Source organism: Acartia tonsa, chromosome 1, assembly GCF_053477335.1.
Source record: "Acartia tonsa isolate MP-2025a chromosome 1, ASM5347733v1, whole genome shotgun sequence".
Classification (NCBI taxonomy): domain Eukaryota; kingdom Metazoa; phylum Arthropoda; class Copepoda; order Calanoida; family Acartiidae; genus Acartia; species Acartia tonsa.
Genome location: NC_137260.1, coordinates 25085025 through 25107766, shown reverse-complemented (window position 1 = coordinate 25107766; position 22742 = coordinate 25085025). Strand labels below are relative to the sequence as shown.

General features: G+C 30.1%; 1 protein-coding gene across 1 annotated transcript in view; it reads left to right on the top strand.

The window, feature by feature from the left end:
- Positions 1-22742, top strand: part of LOC145315782 (tyrosine-protein kinase receptor-like) — a 112099-nt gene that overhangs the window by 42341 nt on the left and 47016 nt on the right. Inside the window, exons 11-19 of the mRNA XM_080155870.1 lie at positions 11632-11720; positions 12035-12132; positions 13209-13288; positions 13822-13894; positions 16152-16235; positions 17558-17676; positions 18276-18457; positions 20406-20525; positions 22449-22520. Of these exons, the coding sequence (XP_080011996.1) occupies positions 11632-11720; positions 12035-12132; positions 13209-13288; positions 13822-13894; positions 16152-16235; positions 17558-17676; positions 18276-18457; positions 20406-20525; positions 22449-22520 (917 nt within the window). The remainder of the gene's footprint in view (positions 1-11631; positions 11721-12034; positions 12133-13208; positions 13289-13821; positions 13895-16151; positions 16236-17557; positions 17677-18275; positions 18458-20405; positions 20526-22448; positions 22521-22742) is intronic.

The window sequence follows — 22742 nt, the reverse complement described above, 5'->3', positions numbered from 1 at the left end:
AGAGTTATTCATGAGGAAAATAGTATCAAAACAAATTGAATTCGATGAGCCATAGAATTACATTTCTCAGTGGGAAGGATGAAAATATTTCTTGCAAGTTGGAAACCATCTTAAAATTTAGACACTTATATTTACATTTCAAATGTAAAATACTTTGCAATTTAAGTAGGTTAAAGCAGTTAAATATGTCAGATGTTTTAAAGGGTAGACAACAAATTCCATATTAAAGTATTAAAGCAAAATAAATCTAAAATAATTTTTGGGGGGCAGATAAAAATTTCGTCAATTTTACTATATGTTGCCCCCCAACAACAGCTGAAAATCATGTATAGTTATCGTGATTTAAAAAAAATTAATTTCGTTGTTGGTTTAAAGCTGCCTTTTTCTCTGGATTTATTAGATTAGTAGGATTAATGTTTTTCCATTTGTCCTCCGTCATTTACTAGAATTAAATCCACAAAGGCTTTTATTTGTTTTAGAAATCATCAATAGTAGAACATCCTTGGCAATGATCTTGGTTAATGTTTTGAAGAGTATATGAATATTATCATCCTTCTGACTTTCTCAACTATGTTGTGTATCTACACAGCTCTATCCATCTCTAGAGATTCTATTTCACCTTGAACACACCTTTTTTATCATTCCATTTCTATCTAATTGTTTTCTCGTATTCATTCGAATCCGGTGGATAGGAACCGGTTCTCATCCAAAAACTATGTCTAGCATCATATTACATTCAGCTTTCTACGAATATAAAAATGTACAATCATAAGTTTAAAACCAGTTTTTCATCCCGCGCCTTCGGCACCTCGGGGTTAAAAAAACTAGTTTTAATCTTATAATTGTACATTTTGTATCCGCGGATAGCTGTTTATAATACGATGCGAGAAATAATTATTCTCTTTTTTTGTTATTTTCTTCTGAAGAGAAAATTCATTTGCTATTTAAGAGATCCAAATATTCAAAGTTGATTTGGTAATTTAGTCTGTGCATTTGCCTATCATTGGTCAAAGTTGCTTAATACAAAGGTTAAGTTAGGATTATCTGTTTACTATGATATATTTATTATGTAGTGAAAGTCTTTAAGAAGCCTATGTGAAGATAGATCTATCTACCTTTATGAGATAACTGTATAATATTTCAGCCGCTACATTTCTATCTTATTTCATTTTAAAACTGTACACATTTTGTTAATACTTTAACATTACAAAATAAAATGTATTACAGAATTTACATGATATTTGAGTAAGATTTTCTAATAAAAACATTTCCATTTTTGCCAAGAAAAGTAATACGCGACTCAATTACTTATTTGTCACCCAAGAGGAAAAGTTTATCTCATAAAAAAAATCTTTTACAATCTGAGAGAAACAATTATGGAAGCTTTAATTTCAATAATGTATTTTAACATATTTTTATTATTAGAATTATAATAAAATGGTCAAACTAGCAGTGTATGACAGCTTACTTTAAAATGATTACATTATTTTTTACTATTAGTATTATTAGTATTACTTATAACATTCTATTAAAACCACAAAAAACAACTCTGATAATGACATTATGAGGAAAAATATCAAAAAGAAGATTTTAGATAACTTTATATTATGTAAAAAAAATGGAGGCAGAATATTATTTCTTGAGAAAGCATATTCCTTTCCCTGAATTGTGACTGAAATAATGCTACCTATTTCACATATAATGGAACAACATTATAAAGGTTGTTACAACTCACAGGATCAGAAATTCTGTAAAATATTTAGCTTAAAAATGACTTTATTCTGCTGGTTATTTTTTATTAAGTTTATTGGTTCATTTAACTTATATTAGCTTAACATAGGTCCATGGATGGTTATGGGCTATTTTCTTTTAATATTTACGTCTTGGGATGGCTATTTTAAAGCCCCTCTCTACCCCTTCAGTTAAAAGTTTAAGTATTTTTTCTGTTTAGACTTATAAATTTTAATTAATTTTGAGCTTATAAGTTCTATAAAATGTTTGTTCGTCCTGCCGTATGATTGTAGACCTTCGCTTTTATGGTTGTTGTGATTCTTGATAAAAGAAATTCATAGGCTGTTAAAAAGCACTAAATGTTTAACTAGAAATCATCATGTCTCTACATATTTGAATACAAAATATCCATAGTATTATAGTCAGCCGTCTATAAAGTTGATTTTATCTATGTAACTAAATCATCATAAAATTAATCTTCCTTATTTATTTTATTTTATAATTAGGGTTATAAAAATGTGTTCATTTATCCCAAAAATGAATGTTTTACTTTAGTTAATGACTACATACCAAAAATACATAAAAGTAATAAGTGTAATAAGTATGTGTATGTTTGTGTTTTTATATGCGTGTGTGTGTGTGTGTGTGTATGGCGCGGGTGTGGGTGAGTTTGTGTGTTTGTCTCTGACTTTTAATGTTATGGATTGGTATAAGTGTATAGTCTATATGAGTTTTTCCCCCAAGAATAAAGCTATGTTGACTTCACTTTAAATATATAAAAGCCACTATTTTAGAGACATAATTTGGATTAGTATTTAATTTTAATAGTTTTTGTCGACTATATAATATTTGATGAACAAGGATGACCACATGAATAAAAGCAAAGCTCTGAAACGGTAGAAATGACAAAAATTAAAATTTGTAGAGTGTCAAAACAGAATAAGCAGAATATTAATGCATGAGTCTTAACAAAATTGTAAGTAGTTTTGTGCAATTGACCGACCCTAATTATAGAAAAAGCTTCGCTTCTGAAATAATTTTAGAAAATCTTTGCTTTAAAATGTCACTGCTATTCTTTTTATCCTTGAAAGAGTTCTATAAAAAGTAAATATGTACTACTTAAGTTACTCATTATACTCATTCATAGTTTATCCCCAAAAAATAAAGAATTTTTTTTACAGTTTTGTCCAATAAAATAACTAAAATGTTTTTATTTACAACGGTCTCTTTTCTAGGAGGTTGTCCTCTTCCCTTTCTCTTTGCCTCTACTATAACGTCAATAGAATATGTAGGCTAAAAGCGGTGAAATCAATTCCCATGATCCTTGGGCACTAAACACAGCTTCTAATTTGTACATAGATAATTCACTTCGTTAACGTTTTTGTTAAAGTCGTCATTAAATTACAGTTAGATCACAATTTTTAAAGGTATTGTTCTTTTGAACCTATACACTTGTATTTTTATCAGATAATGATAAAATACTTTTCTTTGTTATTTTGAAATTGTTTTTTTAACAATGGTCCAATGACTCTTTAGCTCTACATTTACAATTAATTTGATTCAATAGGAAAATTTTCATCGATTTCCTTCAAAGGGAATGTCAGACACAGAAACCCTCTACCTTATTTGAAATAAATTGAAATTAAGGTTGAGGGGTAGTATCAACAGATCTATACTCTAATGTAGTATCATTTTAGGGCAGGCAGGCTAGGTTATTTCATATTGGGTATTTAGTGCCTACACTGAAAACCAGGTTCAGGCTAAGCAGGGGGGATTAGGATTTGCTAAAAAGTAGCCTTTCCTTTTTTTTTTTGAAAATTAGGGGGGCGGGTGAATTTCAGGTCTCGATGGGAAAGTGAAGGGAAAACATCAAATTTTCGTTAAATTAATAATATATTCTTTCGGAATTTTTACTAACTGTTATCTTCTTTTTATTTTTTTTCTCGCGTTCAACTTTAGGAAAGTATAAATTTTCCGACCAATGGCGAAGTAGCCTAAATAACCCTATTTTCGGAGCCTCCTTAGCTGTCATTAAAACAGCGATTTTTTACTTTGATTTCCCGCTAATAATAATTTTTTGTTTAACTCACTATGTCCATCCATCCGTCTGTAACATTTCCCATGAGCATATATTTTAAAACTTAAAATGTCCGCTGGTCTTTCCATCCATAAAGTCATGAAAAAAATGGGATTTACTACATGTGATAAGGTTCTAAAATTTCTTGTAATTTTTCCCCTGGCTAACGAGCATATATTTTATTATTTACTTTGTTTGTCCGTCTCTTTGTCCGTTTTTTATTTAGTTTAAGGATACATTTTTATACAGTTCTTCGCTAATGAGTCATATTGTTATTCTTGTTTACTTGATGTAGTTTCTTTTTTTGTTTGATTGCAAACATTTTCATTTAATCTGAAACTTGATAACCTTGTTCTCTCATTACCATAGGAATAGAAATCAGGATTACAGGGATATGTAAATAGATTCAAGGATATACAGGGTCCCCCCTAACCAAAAAAAACCCTGAAAATTTAAAATTTTATTTATTAGGAATGAGATTCAGATGGGGGGGGGGGGGTAAAGGGGTTCAAACTAGTTTTATCAATGCATTAAGATCCCATTTGCTTCTTTTATAAAAGGTAAATTTTATTACCACGCCCCCCCCCCCATTAGGGGATGTAATAAGCACTCCTAAAGTCTCACTAACATATCACTGTTACCATGAAGTGATATATTAAGTTTCTACAGAGTTTTAATACAGAAAATCACACTAAATAAACTCTGGGATTGTCCAAAAGTACATAGTCATATATTTGTTATTTAACGACGCTAGAAACAGCTTTGTATCAGTGGATGCATATAGATTTATGTATATCTTCAATATCTAAGCATCATTGTAGGATAAGTAAAGTAAAAGGGCTATTTTACAATCTTCTTTCTATTTTTGAATTAGTTAAGTGTTTATTAAAATTTCAGGTGAAAAAAGAATAATTATGGCTAAAGTTATCAATAAAAAAATAAATAAAGTTTTTAGTCTTACAACTCTATTTTAAGACATTGAAGTAGTAAGGTTTCTTGACTGAAATTAAAAATCTCTAAAACAATGAAAGTGATTGAGTTTTCCAGCTTCTTATAGCTCCTGGAATAATTTAAGGCTATTCAATTTTATATTAAGGTCTTTTGATGGTTTTAGGTTATTTTAGCTACTTTCCTCTTTCTCCGTATACAGAGAATTATCAATCAGATTGAAATAACAGAAAAAAGACACAATATGAGACAAATTTAACATAGAAAGTTTGGAAGCAGCAAATGCCAATTAACTTTATATTCTCTTTTAATATGACGCTATCAGGATAGTACTGCAAAGCGTTGGAACACAGTAATAGTGTCTGACTGATTATGACGGAACAAAAAAAAATTTGCCAATGAGAGGCCGTTATTGACCAATGGTAAATTTTTTTTTGTTATGTCATAATCAGTCAGACACTATTACTGTGTTCAAAGCGTTGTACCATTTGTCACTTTAAGCTGCTTCGAATTTTTGTAAAGAAAGGGGAGGATAGGTTTGTTTAAAGACATAAACTATTTTGTACCTCTTTAATACTTCATAGATTTGCTGTGCACTAGGATATATAAGTTGGAAGGAATTTAAATGTTAGAGGGAGATTTGAAATCTGCATCAAATTTTAAGGATTTATTATAAAATTCGTTTTTTTGTATAATTCTTTATCTAAAAGCGGCAATACAATTTAAGTTAATAAATTTTGACATTTGTGATTGGTGGATTGAAAAATATCTTTGCTCTGGTAGGAGAAGCTTAAGTGTCGCACATCATTCAACCAATTAGAGAGCAGGTAGTTTCCAATCCACCTATCCTATTGGTCAAAACTTATGAACTTAAATTGTATTTCCGCTTTTAGATAAATAATTATACAAAAAACGAATTTTATAAAAAATAATCCTTAAAATTTGATGCAGATTTCAAATCTCCCTCTAACATTATTATTCTTTCCAACTTATATATCCTACTGTGCACATGAATTTAATGTAAAAAGACTATTTAGTAACTCTCAAGGAAGTATGTCATTAAATTTCTATCATTTTACTTATCCCTTTCTCTGACTCAATATATCCAATGCGTCTCATTATTCTCTTTACAAACATATTTCTTTCATGGTGTCACTTCACATCCGCATTTCATTATATCTGCGCATGTGTTCAATATTCACAAAATCATTATAAAAACAGGCTGCTTACTGGTAAAAGTGCAGAACAACAGTTAAAGTAAATGTTCAAAATGAAACAAATTATGGTTCTGATGATTTGATAATTGAGTATATGTGCGGAAATTATGCGCAACGTATTTCAGATTTATGTTGGTGATTGTGCAGCTACTGTACAGTTTTTTTTATGTGTATGTCTTGTTATCTGTAAAGGAGAACCCGATCTGTTCAGCGGTTAGCGAGATCCTTCGCTACAAACAGACAGACAGACAGACAAACATCGTTCTACTTTGTATTATAGATATGTAACTATTTCTAAATAGTACCGAATTGTTATATTTTGAAATTATCTAATGGCTGTTTTATCTAGTAACAGTCTGATTATATTAGCCCAATTACCTTATAAAATGATAGAGGCTGAGCCTAAATAGCCTAAAAACATTTTAAGACTTGAATACAAAAAATAAAATAGACTAAAACCATTCCAGACACAAAATGGTAAAATAAACTGGTTTAGTAGTTATTTATATATTTATTAAGCTACAAACAAAAAAACTTACGACTTTATAAAATAAGTTTGTACATATTACAATACATTTCTTTGTTCTGTAAAAAAAACTTAATTATTCTTGTTAATATCCCTAATCCCAAATCCATTTATTCTTTTGTATATAATTACTCAAACAGAAATATTTGTTTTGAATTTGTATTGAAGTTTATAATTACTAAAAACCTTTCATGTTCAGTGTCAGAGATCTAGATTAAAATTAACAAGGACAATTATGTCCATAAGTGGTACAGTTGAAAAAAGACCAAGCACGGCCAAGGAGGGGAGGGGTTATAGAAGTTATATTCTCCCCTTCCCCCTCCGAAAAAAAAATTGTAGGGGTATTATCCTCCCAAAAGCTTTCAAACCCAACAAAAAGATTTTGATCGCTTTGCGCCATGGTTTAAATCAAGTGAATGAGAATTTTTTAATACTAAACATTACAAGGAATTATAAGAAGAATGCTCGAAAATTATAGACACACCAGCCCACTGGTTTATAAGATCTTATTGTACAAAAAGCAACCTAAGATGCTTTCCAGTATTGCTTCCAAACCGATTAATATCCGGTGTATTAGAACCGGTTCCCAGCCATACTGAAAAATTGTGTAAAGCATCGTATTATATCCAGTTTTCTACTAATATAGAAATGTACAATCATACAATTAAAACCAGTTTTTACGAGTCTTTGGCATCAATAAAAAACTGTTTTTTATCTTCTGATTGTATATTTTTTATATTAAGCTGTTTATAATTCGATGCGATAAATTATTTTTGTCCCGGTGTTTAGTATTCATGTTTTCTTTTTCATAATATTTTGTTATTTAAAAAAGTTAATCATTAATACAGCGTTAATTAATCTTTCATAAACAGATATGTTATTTTTTTATTTTTATCCGTAAGATCAATAAGGAACTAATATCTATTCCATATTTTACCCCCTTTGATAATTTTAATCTATAAATGATTTAACAAGAAAATAAAGTATAAAGTACACATAAATTATATGTTAAGGAAAATCTTTGGGCAAAGCCAGCAATAATTTTTTTGATCATTTATTTACGAAATTTGAAATTAGAGTTAGAAGGAAAGTAAAAATATAGTTTATTTGCCTACGTTACTATCTCAGAAAGATTATCAGACAGACGGACGGTCAATTAAACCCAATTATTAAAGTAGCAACGCATTGATAAAAAAAACATATTGATATCTGATAGAAAAGAACATTATAGTGCTATTAGTCTGTGAAATAGTATAATAATGTTCAGGGATAGGAAGATATTTTCATTAACTTTCTCGTATTCATTCGAATCCGGTGGATAGGAACCGGTTCTCATCCATACGAAAAAACTATGTCCAGCATCGAATTATATCCAGCTTTCTACGAATATAAAAATGTACAATTAACTATTAACCATGAATCGTAATAAGAGACGTTCAAAATAAAATTTATGCTGCTTTATCATGCATGTGACATCATTATTATTACCTAAAATGAACAGTTATAACTTCAACACAAAGGTCATGCAATCAAGGATATTTTTGTCTAAATGTGTTTCTACAAGAAGGTATCTTAGTTTGAATTTTGGATTAAGAAGTTATTGCAGCAAAAAGTCAAAAACATGGTTCACAAAATAATAGACGATCAGAATTTGTAAATATGAATGCACAGAAGTCCTGATAATATGACTGTCTGATTGCTGTAAAGACTTGGTAATCCATCTAGTAAAAGACAGGAGAGGCATACTGAGATACTGATTACTATTCTAGATACGAAAATAAAGGGATAAGGATTGGATGGTATTATTTTTACCCCAAAATGATATATATAGGAAGGGACGGGATAATGACGGTTAAATTATTCTTGACCTTAAAGAAAAAGTATTAATTTTCATTCATTGTTCTATCCTAAGATCCCTGAATAACAAAAATATTAATTTTACTCTCTAACAAACAACTGTAATCAATATGTCAAAAGAATAATTAATAAACTTGTGTTTTTATTAAATCTGAAATTGTTTATATCAATTGAAACTTCCAGCAACAAATTCATATCTAACGATCTATTAATAAAGCATGATAGACTTGAATTTCTTTCAAAGAAATGTCATTATTTTCTTGATCACTTCATGGGGTAATATTTTTTTTTAAATTTTAGGCTTCAGTAATGTACATATTGAAATTAGATAACTATATTCTCCGAAGAGAATATATGAGACATTTAGTAGGCTTAGCCAATTACTGTCAATATTAATCCTCATACAAATTAAATTAACTAATACAGAACACACACTGTAACATGGAAGAATTTGGTTGACACAAAATTTTGATGGTATATTCAACTATTTGACTTTTATTAGAGACATCTTGTTATTATGACCAACAATAAGAATCACTACTTTCATCTTTTAGCTGCTCCCCTACCATTTAGGGGCTCTGCTTTGAAATGTATAAGAAGGGGACAAAAAAGCTTAAACCCATCTTAAATGTACAATTTAAAATTTAGATAACTTTAAACCATTCCCTAAGATAATAAAACGCAATTGGTTCTGTAATTATAGAAATCTTAAGACAAGGCAAAGAAAATTCTTATTACTTTATATAATACGTTGTTAGGCTAATAGTATTCTAATAACAATTAAGATTTAACTTTTTGATTTAATAAAATAACTACACCAAGTTTAGCATGATAGTACTGTAGATTACACAATTGAGCTGGTTGCATTAAATATTTTTCAAAAGTCAAACTGTTCAAAATTACGATTTAACTAAAAATTTTAATTTTACATTTAATTGTTCTCTTACGATTTATGATTTAATGTTAATTGATGCAATTTATTAAATAAAATTTAGAATATAGGTTATTCAAAATTAGGTAATCATTATAATCAAGTATTAGGATGTTTGTTTGTTTGTACCGAAGGATCTCGCTAACCAATGAACCGATACAATTCTCCTTTACAGGGTAGCTTCTCAAAAAGTCCTGGGAAATATTACAACTATTTTGTGGGAGGATGCCTCCACCCTTCTATGAAAAATCTTCTAAAATAAAAATAAATAGAAAATGAGACCTAGCAGATATTTTGGTAAAATTGATTGAAATGAAAACATTTTACGTGCCCCTTTGGGTCTCTGGGAGCGTAGCCGCTAGTTAAAAAATATTATTACAATTTCTTATAGTTTGTATTTCCATAAAATCTGTGACATGCATGATTAGATTATCTCTAAAATTTCCATTCTTATTTGTCCTTCCATAACTCTGAGATACAATGCGATAGGTACACAGATTATGATAAGATATTTAGTAATAAATTGATTCAAACTTTTGGACATATTAAAATGTCTATTTACACATTGTTATCACAAGATTTTTCAGTCAAAGTTTTTTTAGCAAACAAATAATTAAGAACAATTCCTTTAATTATTCTTGACAGAAAATAACAAAAACTTTATTTTGATAAAATGTATTTGCTATCATTGTCCCTCCACTTGTGAGCTGAACCATATTTCATGAATTATCTTGACGTGACCTATATTTTTAAATAAGAAAAAGATAGTGGAGAGATGGAGAAAAAGAGAGAAAAATGAGAGAGAGAGAGATGAAAATTTATGTCAAATTGTTATTTATGTTTTTTGATGATAAGAATATGCATTAAATATCCTTCCAACTTCACAATTCCTTTGAAAGTTTAGAATATAACATGAAACCTACCATATTATGCCATAACATTTTAGAGATCTTTTACTTTTGGCTATTTAAAAAACATTAGACGATTTTTTCTATAATAATGATTTTTATATCTGAAATAAATAATAGTTTATTTTATATTCATTATTTAGATTGCTTCCTATTATTTGTATTTAAAATATTTGAACAAATTTGTATACCTAGTATTTTACGTATCAAAATTTTGTTTTTGTCAAAAATAATTTAAGTAATTTTTAGAAAATAATAGCGAAGCTTTTTGTAATCAATGTCTGTTCATCAGTCCATTCCAAATGTTGTGATGCAAATTTTATCTACAATTATAACGAAATAGTCTATGCGTACTTTTCAAGTTTGACGTTTTTATATTTTTGGAAGCTACGGAAAGTCAATTTTTGATTCTTATTTAATTTATGGATGACGTTATTATTGTTTATTGTGAATAAGAGTACATTAAGCACTTATCTCAAGAAATCTTAAATATCCAAAATTATTTGTACTATAAATTTTATTTACTAATTAAACTGTGTATACTTATTTACTTTATAGGTATTATAGGAAAGGCTAATTATACTTTTATATATTTCAATTGCTTTTAAATTAATATGTTTGAAATGAACTAGGATGTCTGACTATTATTTTATTAGATTTTTTAATGCGTTTGTAACCAAATCTAAATGCTTTTACTAATACTAGCGGCTTTGCCCCTAGCCTCTAGGGGCTTTGCCCCAAGAGATGATAGAAAAAAGTGAAATTCGTAAAAAAAAAAGGAAGAACAAAGGAAATCTTCAAAAAAAAAACCAAAAAAAAATGGGGTTTTTTTTTTTTTGTTTTTAGGGGGGGGGGTTGGGGGTGTCCCACCCCCAAGAAAATAGCCTAGAACCACCACAGGACCAGTAGGCATATTCCCTGAAGAGTAGAATCTGATTGGTTCAGTGGTTACCAAGATCTTAAGCTTCAGCGGACGGACGGACAGACATCATTCTACTTTGTATTATAGATTATCCTATTATTTAGAACTGGATTGTGTGTGTCAAGATCTGGTGACCTGTGTGATTATCGGTCAGACTGTGCCCTCAATGACTATCCTATTATTTAGAACTGGATTGTGTGTGTCAAGATCTGGTGACCTGTGTGATTATCGGTCAGACTGTGCCCTCAATGACTATCCTATTATTTAGAACTGGATTGTGTGTGTCAAGATCTGGTGACCTGTGTGATTATCGGTCAGACTGTGCCCTCTATGACAATCCTATTATTTAGAACTGGATTGTGTGTGTCAAGATCTGGTGACCTGTGTGATTATAGGTCAGACTGTGCCCTCAATGACTATCATATTATTTAGAACTGGATTGTGTGTGTCAAGATCTGGTGACCTGTGTGATTATCGGTCAGACTGTGCTCTCAATGACTATCCTATTATTTAGAACTGGATTGTGTGTGTCAAGATCTGGTGACCTGTGTGATTATCGGTCAGACTGTGCTCTCAATGACGATGAAGATATAGCGATTTGTGGTAAGTACACTAACAGTAGCAGAGCTACTCCTTTTTCAAAAGTTTGTCAATTCATCTATATTTGAAATAATTCTGTCATCCTAGTTTTTGGTACTATTAAAAGATTAAAAAAACATCCAAACATCTAAGCGTGATATATTATGATTTTAATTTGATTTAAGGTTTTCTTCAAGTTTTTTTCTGCTTCCATTTGTTTTTGCTTGCTTTAAGAACTAAGCTATTAATAAGCGTTATACTTAGATTTTTCTTTAAAATGAAATTTTTAATACGCTATAATACAATAATCATTGAGAAATTGAATTATTTATTTTTAGCTGATATGGATAGATATAATGGTGGTTATCGGTGTGATTTCTCAGAGGACTACTGTGATTGGTCACTCTCTGGACCAATGAAATGGGAGAGAATCAAGGTAATAGATTAAAAATCTTCTAAAATTACCAGCTGTGATTGGTCTCTCTCTGGACCAATGAAATGGGAGATAATCCAGGTGATAACTAAAAAATATCTTCTAAAATTAAACAGCTGTAATTAGTCACATTTTAGACCAAATAGAGAGAAGGGAGGGATTTATTATAATAAAAACCTGACAAATTAATTAAAGTATTTTCATAATTGACAATTTTTATTTTTTTTATTTTTATGTAAAAGATGAAAGTAAAGTTTCTAACAAAAATAAAAAGACAACTTTTATTACCCTACACATCTGGTGTACCTGCACCGCTTTATACCTCAATTTTGTACCAAGTAATTGACTCTTTATGTCTTTATGAATGACTTTATTGCCGTAGTATATTAACCTCCTTTCACATCTTACCAACTTTTTTTATTTAAAAAAATAAAAAGGAGAACTTTTATATCAACAAAGCTTCAAAAATTTTTTTCCTAAATATACCTGATTAACACCTCTGGGGACGGTTAATAACAGTAGGGCCAGACTTTTACAGTAAGCAACTATTGTAGACAACCAACCCTTTGTTTGCCCGACCTTTGTCTGTGTGTATTAACAATGCTTGTTACTATTTTGGGCCAAGGCATATCCCCTACTATTACTATTAGTATCGCTGAGTATCTGACATAGCAGCATTAGGAACAACTCTTAACATCTTTATTCATAAGTCGGTTATGGTTGAGATTCGAACCAATCACCTCCACAGCGGTGAGCTTATTTTCTCAGTTTTATCTTATCGAATCTTTACTTAAATCTGTATATATCCTATTATATAAAGTAGTAAGCCTTTTTTGTCTGTCCCGAAGGATCTCGCTAACCGATGAACCGATATTGTTCTCCATTACAGTGAAGCTTCTTAAAGGTCCTGGGAAGGTTTTAAATTATTTTTGGAGAGTGCGTCTTCTCCCCCCTCCCCCTCAAAAAAATATTTCTTTAACTCAAATTTAAAATAGGCACTGAGGTCGACTTTTCCCCCTCTTACCAGGGTCCCTAGAGGCTTCTAGGGGCGTAGCCGCTAGTAATATATATTATATTAGGCTGACGACGGATCCCACTTTCTGAATATAGACGTGTCACAATACATGAATGAAAATCTTGTCACCCTGGGAATTTTAAGGTATTTAGATTAGATCATAGATCAAACAAATTAGCAAATGTGGATAGTATGGCAGCTATGGCACGTCATCAACCTTAGAACTTCAACATTTAATTACTCAGAAAATGAGCTGGATGTCTATTAGTCTAATCCTATTACTAGCATGGCAATATATTACTTCAGAAATATTTTTAACCACTCAAACGGATTTTCATTCAAATAAGTTAAACAAGTTGGTTTAATTGTGGACCAATTATTCCAGTGTGGCTTCAAAAGAAATTAATACGAAAAAATCATTTATCGTATCGTATTATATCCAGTTTCTAAAAATATTAAAATGAACAAATAAAGCTGTTTATTATACGATGTGATTGATAACTATTATACATATTTTTTACTTTTTGGGGGGCTAAAATAACAAAAAATATTTAACATTTCTTAACTTCTCATACCTATCTCATAAACTGGTAAGCTATGAATGTAAATTTATTGGATTAATAGGGCATAGTAGATAGGTATATCTAACATTTATGTGACACAACTAATTATTTTAGGAGTCCCTTGTTTACTCCACCCCCGGAGTATAATGAAAATGATACCAACCCTGCAACCTTCCAATCTTGTGAGGTGAGAATTATTTCTCTTGCACTTGTATTGAGTTTACAAAAACAAGGATAACAACATCCATGAAAGCGAAGCTCTGAAGTCAAACAGTTAGGAAAAACATAGGTTACACTTCTAGAGTGTCAGAACTTAATAAGCAGAATATTATTTGATAAGTCTAAACAAAATTGTTTATACATTTGTTTTAAAATTGCGTAAATACAGGGTACTGTTAAAGGACCCTAATCATAGAAAACCTTTGCTTTTAAAAATTAGCTCTATGATTCATCAGACAAACTAAAATATACTACTGCATATTAAGGAAAATAATCTTATTTTTACTGTCTCTAATAAATAAAGGTAGACATTACCCAAATAAATCCCAACCCCTCAAATAGATAAAAACCATTTGGATGAGAGATGGGGGGTGGGGGACATGATGACCAAATTGTTAATTACATATAATGAATATAATTTACATATTATGTGATATTAACATTACATCTCTGTATGTAGTAACAGAGAACATAATATATAAAAACAAATACAAAAAATATTTTCATTGTTTGGCTTCTTAGTCATATTTTTTCATATCCTGTAGCAAAAACCATGATTCTATGAACAATATTTCATAAAACTTTGTGTGAAACATGATTTATATATTAAACCTGTTGTTTTTTGTCTGCTATATTCTTTGCAGTGGCGTGCACAGCGATTTGCCATGAAGGTGTGATAACATGGTAAAAAAGAGTAAGGGGGCCTTTCGTATTTTTTTGGGGGGGATGCTGCTGACACCTCATTTAGCGCTAACCACTGATTCATTTCATTGACTTTTCACAGCATTTGTCCCTGTCATTTGCTATCATAGATGTTTGTATTAGTATAAATTAGTTATACACATATACATATATATAAATAATATACATTGTGTATATTATGTATTTAGCTAATTTACAACATTATTATTCTGGGATTTATATGTAGTAGGAGCTTTAATAATGTTTATATTAACAATATAAAGCTTTATTTCATAACCAATAACAAACCATTCTAAGATATGTACTTTTTATACACTATAGTTTGGTATTTTATTTATGCCTTTATGATAATAAAGTCGATAACGATGACCGCTTTATAAATCCCTTCCCTCCTACTGATGAACGAAATAACCAATAAGTCATCGTGAGATCTCACCACCATTTTAGGCACCTCTATTAGTGAAATGAATCAATCAAAGTAAGCTTGGTCAATAAGTGATGTCCATGTTACCTACATAAATTGACGACAATTTCTTATCTAGGTTAGGTAATCCTGCTAGAGGTTATCTAGGTTAGGTAATCCTGCTAGAGGTTATCTAGGTTAGGTAATCCTGCTAGAGGTTATCTAGGTTAGATAATCCTGCTAGAGGTTATCTAGGTTAGGTAATCATAAAACTTAATTTCCCCCACTTTTGGTATAATGAATGTATGATAAATGACTTGTTAACTTAATGCCAACCTAAAAAAGGCAATGCAAACATCTCGGATACGCATACTCCTACTTTTAGGGAAGCCTAATCAGTGCCACACATAACATATAGTGTTAGTCATGCAATTTAAATTTTATAAATATTATGAAAAATTGTAAAGTACACCTGGTACTAAGCAGTAGCTTGGTGTACTATTGTATGTACTGCTTCGTAAGACGGGGCGTAATCTGTCACTGAATAAATGTTTTTTATGTTTTTTTTTATGGAAAATGGAACTCGTTTATTGGTCAGTTCAATTAGTTCAGGGGGTGGTGTGAAGGTGGTGAAAGCGGGTAATCGTTTTTTTAGCCCGCTGTAAGTTCACTTAAACATACAAAGACGCAATTAAAAACGTGCATTGTTTGTGAAAAAATATTTTTATCGTGTCTAAATAAAATTACAATTCACATTTTATGAAAACATGTTTGTTTATCAGTAATAATTAGCAGAGTATTTATAAAATTTGTTTTTAAAACGTTTTTTGTTTGATTAATTGATGTATTCTTAATATTAAAATGATTGATTATGTTTTCAACTCTTTTATTAATTGGGGAAAATATTTTTTTAAAGACACTTTTTATAGCAAAGCTTCTGTTGTGTTTTATCCTTCTACTTCAATTTCCGTGACAATAGAATACGGAAAAATTACTGCTATATATCTTTAAGTTTTAAAAAAGCATATTAATTAAATCCTTCTTTTTGAAAATTTGAAACATTATTTTAACTCATATATGTTACACTACCTATTGTATAACAAAATTTTCTTATTTTCAGTTGAGATTATTCTTCAAAGCGACAAAGACCGCGAAAATTGATTTCTTTGAAGTTGAAATCATTGAGAAAACTCCATTGACTAAGGTAAATATTGAACTTGCCACCAGGGATAAAAGGAAAGGTTTAACAAATAAGAATAATTTTTTGAAATTACTATTTTTTAGATTAAAGTAAGCTTTAATGGAATATATCAATGGTTTATCTGAATAAAAGTGGCTACGGCTGACATTTTTGCAGCTTAAGCTTATATTGCAAATGGTTGAATACTATTCAGAGACGTCTATGGGGGGGTGAGTTAAAGAGGTATTCACCCACCTCAAACTTTGAAACCCTTTTTTAACCCCATAGAATTTTTTAAAGGTACAATAGATTACCTCACTTAAACTTTTGAAACCCCTAATTTACTCTCCTATAAAAGAGAGCTTTGACGTCCTAAATACTATGGCAGATAACATGCAGGTTTCTGGTAAAAATAAATTTTTACCTGGTGTTGATAATGATTATAATCTACTTTTGGTATCTACTAAGAAGTAAAAAACCCTAAAATTAAGATCTTTTAACATATCCCATGCACCTGTTAATATATTAGAATTTAAAGTCAACACATACATTTCATTTAATGAAACTATCATTATTCGAGTTAATATTTACTCTTAATTCAAATTTTAACAGATTTATAATATTAAAATACATAATAACAAAAGACGGAAGATTTTTTCGTTGTCAATAAAAAAACAAAATTAGTTTTTTAGTATTTTAGAAGCTACCTCTAATTCACTTTTTCTTTCCGTCCGTAACTCTAAAGGGGAAATGTAATATTCTCGGCTGCTTTTGAAGATAGACAGCTAAAGTCCTTAGTGAAGATTCCTTTCACACATGTACATCTTTTCTATGCATTGTTTTGACTGTCTGTCAGTCATGCTTCAAAAGATATAAACCTCACTTTTTAAAGGTTTCGTGATTTCTTCTAATTTTCTATCTTTCTATTCTTTGTCTTGTTAATTAAACACCATCAAACGCTTTGCTTATATCAAAGTGTGTATAATTGTTAAAGTTTCATACTGCCTAATAAACAAGTAGGACAATGTACGTACATGAACAACATTGAATAATCAAAAAAAAACTAAGTTTTGGCTAAAGCTGCGTTTAAGAAATCTAGTGGGTTTTTTCTTAGTTTTTAATAGGCGATAACATAACATGTCCCTGGTTATTAAAGGGACAGACGAAAGTGTCTTGTGTGACGTCATAATAATACGTCAATTATCCATCTCTTTTTTTAGGGGTTTCCCTTCCCACTTCATCCTTTTTTTATATGTATTTTATGACGTCACACATGGCACTTTCTACTGTCCCGTTATTAAGGTTAATAAACGGTAACCTGACCCTGATTTTGTTATTAATTGTAGGTTTCTCGTGGAAGTCGAGTAATCAAGCCAGTTTCCAACAAGATGAAGTCATTCGCACAAACACACGCCGACGAGTGGACCAAAATTGAAGCAGTCATCCCGCGCGGCTTGAAATATGGGTAAAAATTTTAAATAGCATTTATCCATCATATTTTTGTTGACTAAATGGCATTAACGAAACTTGCGAAAAGTTATTTTAATGGCTTATCTATATGATGTCATACAAACAATTTTACATGAATTCCCTTTTAAAAATGTACTATCGTACTTTCTATGAATAAAACACCATTGGAAAGATTAGTTTTATAAATATTCAATATAAACCGTCAATTTTAAAATCTTGCAATGCTTTCAACATATGATTTATATATGATTTTTAAAAATATTTTTGAAAAATAATATCAAGAAGTGCAATGCTAAATATTGACGATTTTTATCTCTTTTTTTATGCATGATTCTTTTAGACGTCTTAATGACAACAATGTTATCCATCTAAATAATCTATCACTAGCAGCTACGCCCATAGAGGCCTCTCTGAACACTTGTGGACAAGGGGGTTATGTGAAGTCAACCCTAAAATTTTAGTTTTTCAAAGAAAAAGTTTTGGGATATGCTAAATCTTTTCTTTGACGATCTCTCTACAGACAAAACTACAAACATGCTGTTACTTTAAAGGATTAACCCGATTTATCCTTTGTTAATTCACATCTCTGTTTAGGTACTACATCCAGCTGAATGCTGTTAAAGGTCCAGATGCCTCTGGGCCGTCCTACTACAACATGTCCATGGCAAACATCAGCTTGAGTCCACAATGTTTTGGTCTCGGTGTCGAGCACGTAGACCTCGGGTGCTGGCGACATGATCTGATCAGGAATCCTCGGGATCTGGCGGAATGCATGGGTAAGATTTATTAAGACATACATACAGACAGACATACAAAGTGAGGGAAGCAAAACTATATAGAAACAGTAAGCAGTATATTTTAGAAAATATGTCTAATAAAAAAATAAAAAAAGTTAAATAATATTAATATTTATAAAAAGAAAACATTGTTTCAAACGTAAGTTAAAGGATATGATATAGAGTTAAGATTCAGTTTGTGCTACAAAAACAGACTCAAAACTTTCACACAGAGGTGATAAATGAAATCTTGGGAGCAAAGAATCAATATATAATGTTAGATTCCTAACAAAACTCAGAAGAAGAAAAAATGTAGAAAGTCCATGAAGTAGGCAAATATCGTATTAAGAGAAAGGTAGGGAATAGTCCCTTTCGTGGCAACGCCACTTAAGGGGCGATTCGTCGTATTTTGAAAATGGCTTTTGATAGGTTATTTTAGGTTAGCTTGGGTTGAATTGGGTTAGGTCATTGCCCCACAGGGTTAGGCAATTGGCGTCGCAGGGTTAGAGCCCCCCACAGGGGCTAGAAATAGGAGAAAAGTTACTGTGAAAATACGAAGAAACGCTCCTTAAGGGGCGTTGCCACTAAAGGAACTATACCCGAAAGGTACATTACAACATATGTATAAAGAAAATTTAAAGTGAATAAACGGGGACAAAAAATATGTAACAATGAATCAATAAATATAAAATGTTATAATTTGTTTGTACCATCCAAAAATATATTTATAGAAATATCTGCTAGATATATTAACATTACCCTCTGTTTTTCCTATATTAGCAGTGACAAATTGTGATTGTTTTAAAGGTAAAAACGATAGTATAGTCCCCATGCCAGCTTTTTATAATTACATTTACAAAAAAAAATTGGTTGTTGATTTTCTACCTACAATTTTCTATGTTCTGAAACGAAGAGAACAATAGATTTATGACCTTTTCTTATATTTTCCGATCTGTATTGAACTATAATGGAACTTTTTATTTGCTTCAAACATAAGAGTTGTACACATAGAATGTACAAAGGCTTACAAGTTTGTTTCCCTCCTATATTGAATTTATTGATTTACTTCTAATAAAACTTCTAATCGACCCTCTTTAGAGTTTATTTTCGAGGCAAAGTTTTTATTTTGAATTCCCTAGGACAATTTTTGAAAAGAATAACAATAAATTTAACAGGATAGAAGAGTTATATTGCTTTCAAATCTATCTAACATGTAATAGTTATTTCTCGCATCGTACTATAAGATTTAAACCAGTTTTTATATTAGTAGAAAACTGGATATAATACGATGCTAGACATAGTTTTTTCGTATGGATGAGGTCCGGTTGTAAAATCGGTTTCGAATGCATGCGAGAAAATCCATTAAAATGTTTTTTGGCGGGTTTTTCAACCTTTGTACCCACTGTTCTATCTGTCTATACAATCCCATTTATATTTCTCAACTCTGTACCTAGAATTTGCTCACAGAACAAAGTTAAGATTTATTTAACATTTATGAGTTTCTCTGGAAGAACTATTGAAGAAAAATTATTTATTTTCAGAATATATTTTTATAAATTCAAAGTTTTTAATCGGATGTTAAGTCAATTTTTTCTCTTCAAAGTACATTTTAAAGAAATTATATGAAATGGTTTCTTGAGAAAAATGTTCAATTTAGTTTTTGATTAAATTAATTACAACAAAAATGATTCATAATCATAGATGGAAAAAATCAGCATCTTTATATTATTCCCATTAAATCAATTAAGAAAAAGTAGATTGAATTATTCCCTTTGCTAAAGTGTCTTTGCTTCAAAGTGTTCCACAATAGTCAAATAACACAATACAATATTCATTTGCCATTGAGAAAAATTACTGTTTGTATAAAAGATATTTTACTTAGTATTGAATTTAGGGCACACTAACCTTATTTTGATTTTCTTGTACTTGTTTATTACTAAATTTTTAGGTGTACCATACCCTGAGGAGCCATCTGGAGTATTTAGCTACGCATTTACCACTTGTGCTGAAAATGTTGGACCCAGAGGACCATACAAAGAATCTTGCTCTTCCTACTATGAATATCAAGGTTGGTTATTATTAGAGAAGCTTCTATATAATATGAAATGTCCGTCCGTCTGAAACGTTTTGGGGAAACGTGATTTTCTCAACTCCCTTTCAAAATAGACGTTTGAAATTTGCAGGAATTAAATAAGTTCTAATTCTGCATACTTCTTTCAATTTTCTTTAAAATTTGCTTATTGGTTTGGGTGCTAGATCCTAGATTTTCAAGTTATAAAATTTGAAGGTTTCGTGTTTTAGATTAGTTTAATAATTTTTTTTTATGACACTGCTCTGTATAGTTTATTTTTTCTGGATGTCCATCCTTAAATTTTAGCTTCGCTACTTATGGATGTTGTCTAACTTGTTTTTAAAAATAAGCTGCATCCAATCAATGAAGCACACTGTAGTTTATTCCCATAAGTCAATACATGCTGATACATTCAAGAGGGTTTACCCGCCTTAAACTTTGAAACCTCTCATTTTACCCCCTCAAAATATATAAAACATTAGATTACCCTCTTCAAGCCTTCAAAATTACTCATTTTACCACCCTCAAAAAAGATTGGGTGTCCTTGAACTATTTTAAAGCTATAGTAAAACAATCTTACTTTTATTATCAATATAATTATCAAATTTAGATTATCTGGATAACTGGTAATGCAAAAAATATGTTTATAATAATAAATTTAAAGTGGCTTAGAAATATTTTGAAAATTCACAAAATAATGAATAAAACAGTCATAAAAAATGTGTTGGAATTGTAAAAAGTAATTGCATATATTCAGTGATATAGTTTTATCAAACGGCAGAAAAAATATTAAAATATGAGGGTACTGTTTATCATGGCAAGGGTAAGCTGTACTGGATGAAAATTATGTGGATACTAGATACATATTTATTGTTTATAATTACTAGCATTCCTTTTTAAAGAAATTTGTTTATCCCTTAATCCATGGAGCCAGCCAATAGAAACCCTAAGAGCAATTTTCTAGGGTTGAGGCTAAGAAACATCTTCTAGGACGGTATTACAAGATTTATACTGTGACTCATGCATTTAATGTATATATTACAGATTAATTTTATAAAAACAAATTTTTTCTTTTATTGAAAACAGAAGAAATGAAAAATAAATGAACTATCCCATTATAATAAGAGTTTTAAAAGAAAAATTATAGATTTTTAAGGGCTGGTAATTGATTGAAAGTGTATTATACAAGCTGTACAAATCCTAAAATTTGATCTAACTGCCCGAATAACATATGTTAGTTTAAAAGTTTGAATGCCTCTTGGGAAAATAATGAAAGTTTGAGCTCTTTTTACAACACACAACCAATGTGCAAAAGGGTATTATGGTCTTTCATTCATACACAAATTATAATAATACATTTAAGTCACTTAGAAAAAAAATCTACCGCTTTAAAAGATTTGGTTTAAGTTTAAGCATTTTAACTGTCTATAATACGATGTGATAAATGTATGCATATTGATAACCGAGTTATTATTACCTACAATCTAAGTATTATCTTTTTTTTTTGGCTATATCCGTCTCCCAGTCCAGGGATAAAGGGAACTGTTACACTTCCACTCAAACGGAAATCCATGGTATTACTATTAGGTTAAATAAAATTTGAAGAACAATCAACCATTTAAAAAAAATCCTTTTGCATAATTTTTAGCCCTGAGAATGTACTAAATAAAATTATTTTTAAAATTCTTAGATAAAAAATAAACAATAATTGTTCATTGACTCGAATTTATTAAAGAATTTTCTTTTAAAAATTTCACTTGAAATAAAAATCTTAAATTTTTTGTTCTTTTTATAGAAAACACTGTTTTTTTGTAGCAAATTCCCAATAAATTCTATTCTAAAGAATAGTTTTAATGCTATTAAATTCTTTTTTCTAAACTAAAGCAATTTATTTGATTAATTAACTCACTTTGATTTTAGGTGGAAATTCCACGACTGTTGACATGTTATCTGATTTTGGTAAATCTTACGGCCTCAACAAAACTCAGCTGGGTAAGTTGTTATAATATTTCTTTTTTTTATAAAGTTAAAAGCATTTTATATACATCCTTCCCTTGGATTTTAAAAAAATTAAAATTTTAAGCTAAGTATTAAAACTTGCTTTGTCCATGGGAAAGGGGGAGTGGGGAAGGACAGGAAAATAACCTAAAACCAACCCAAGACATGTATAAAGCTTCCCAAAAAGGATCTGGATAACCAATTAGAACTAGTATT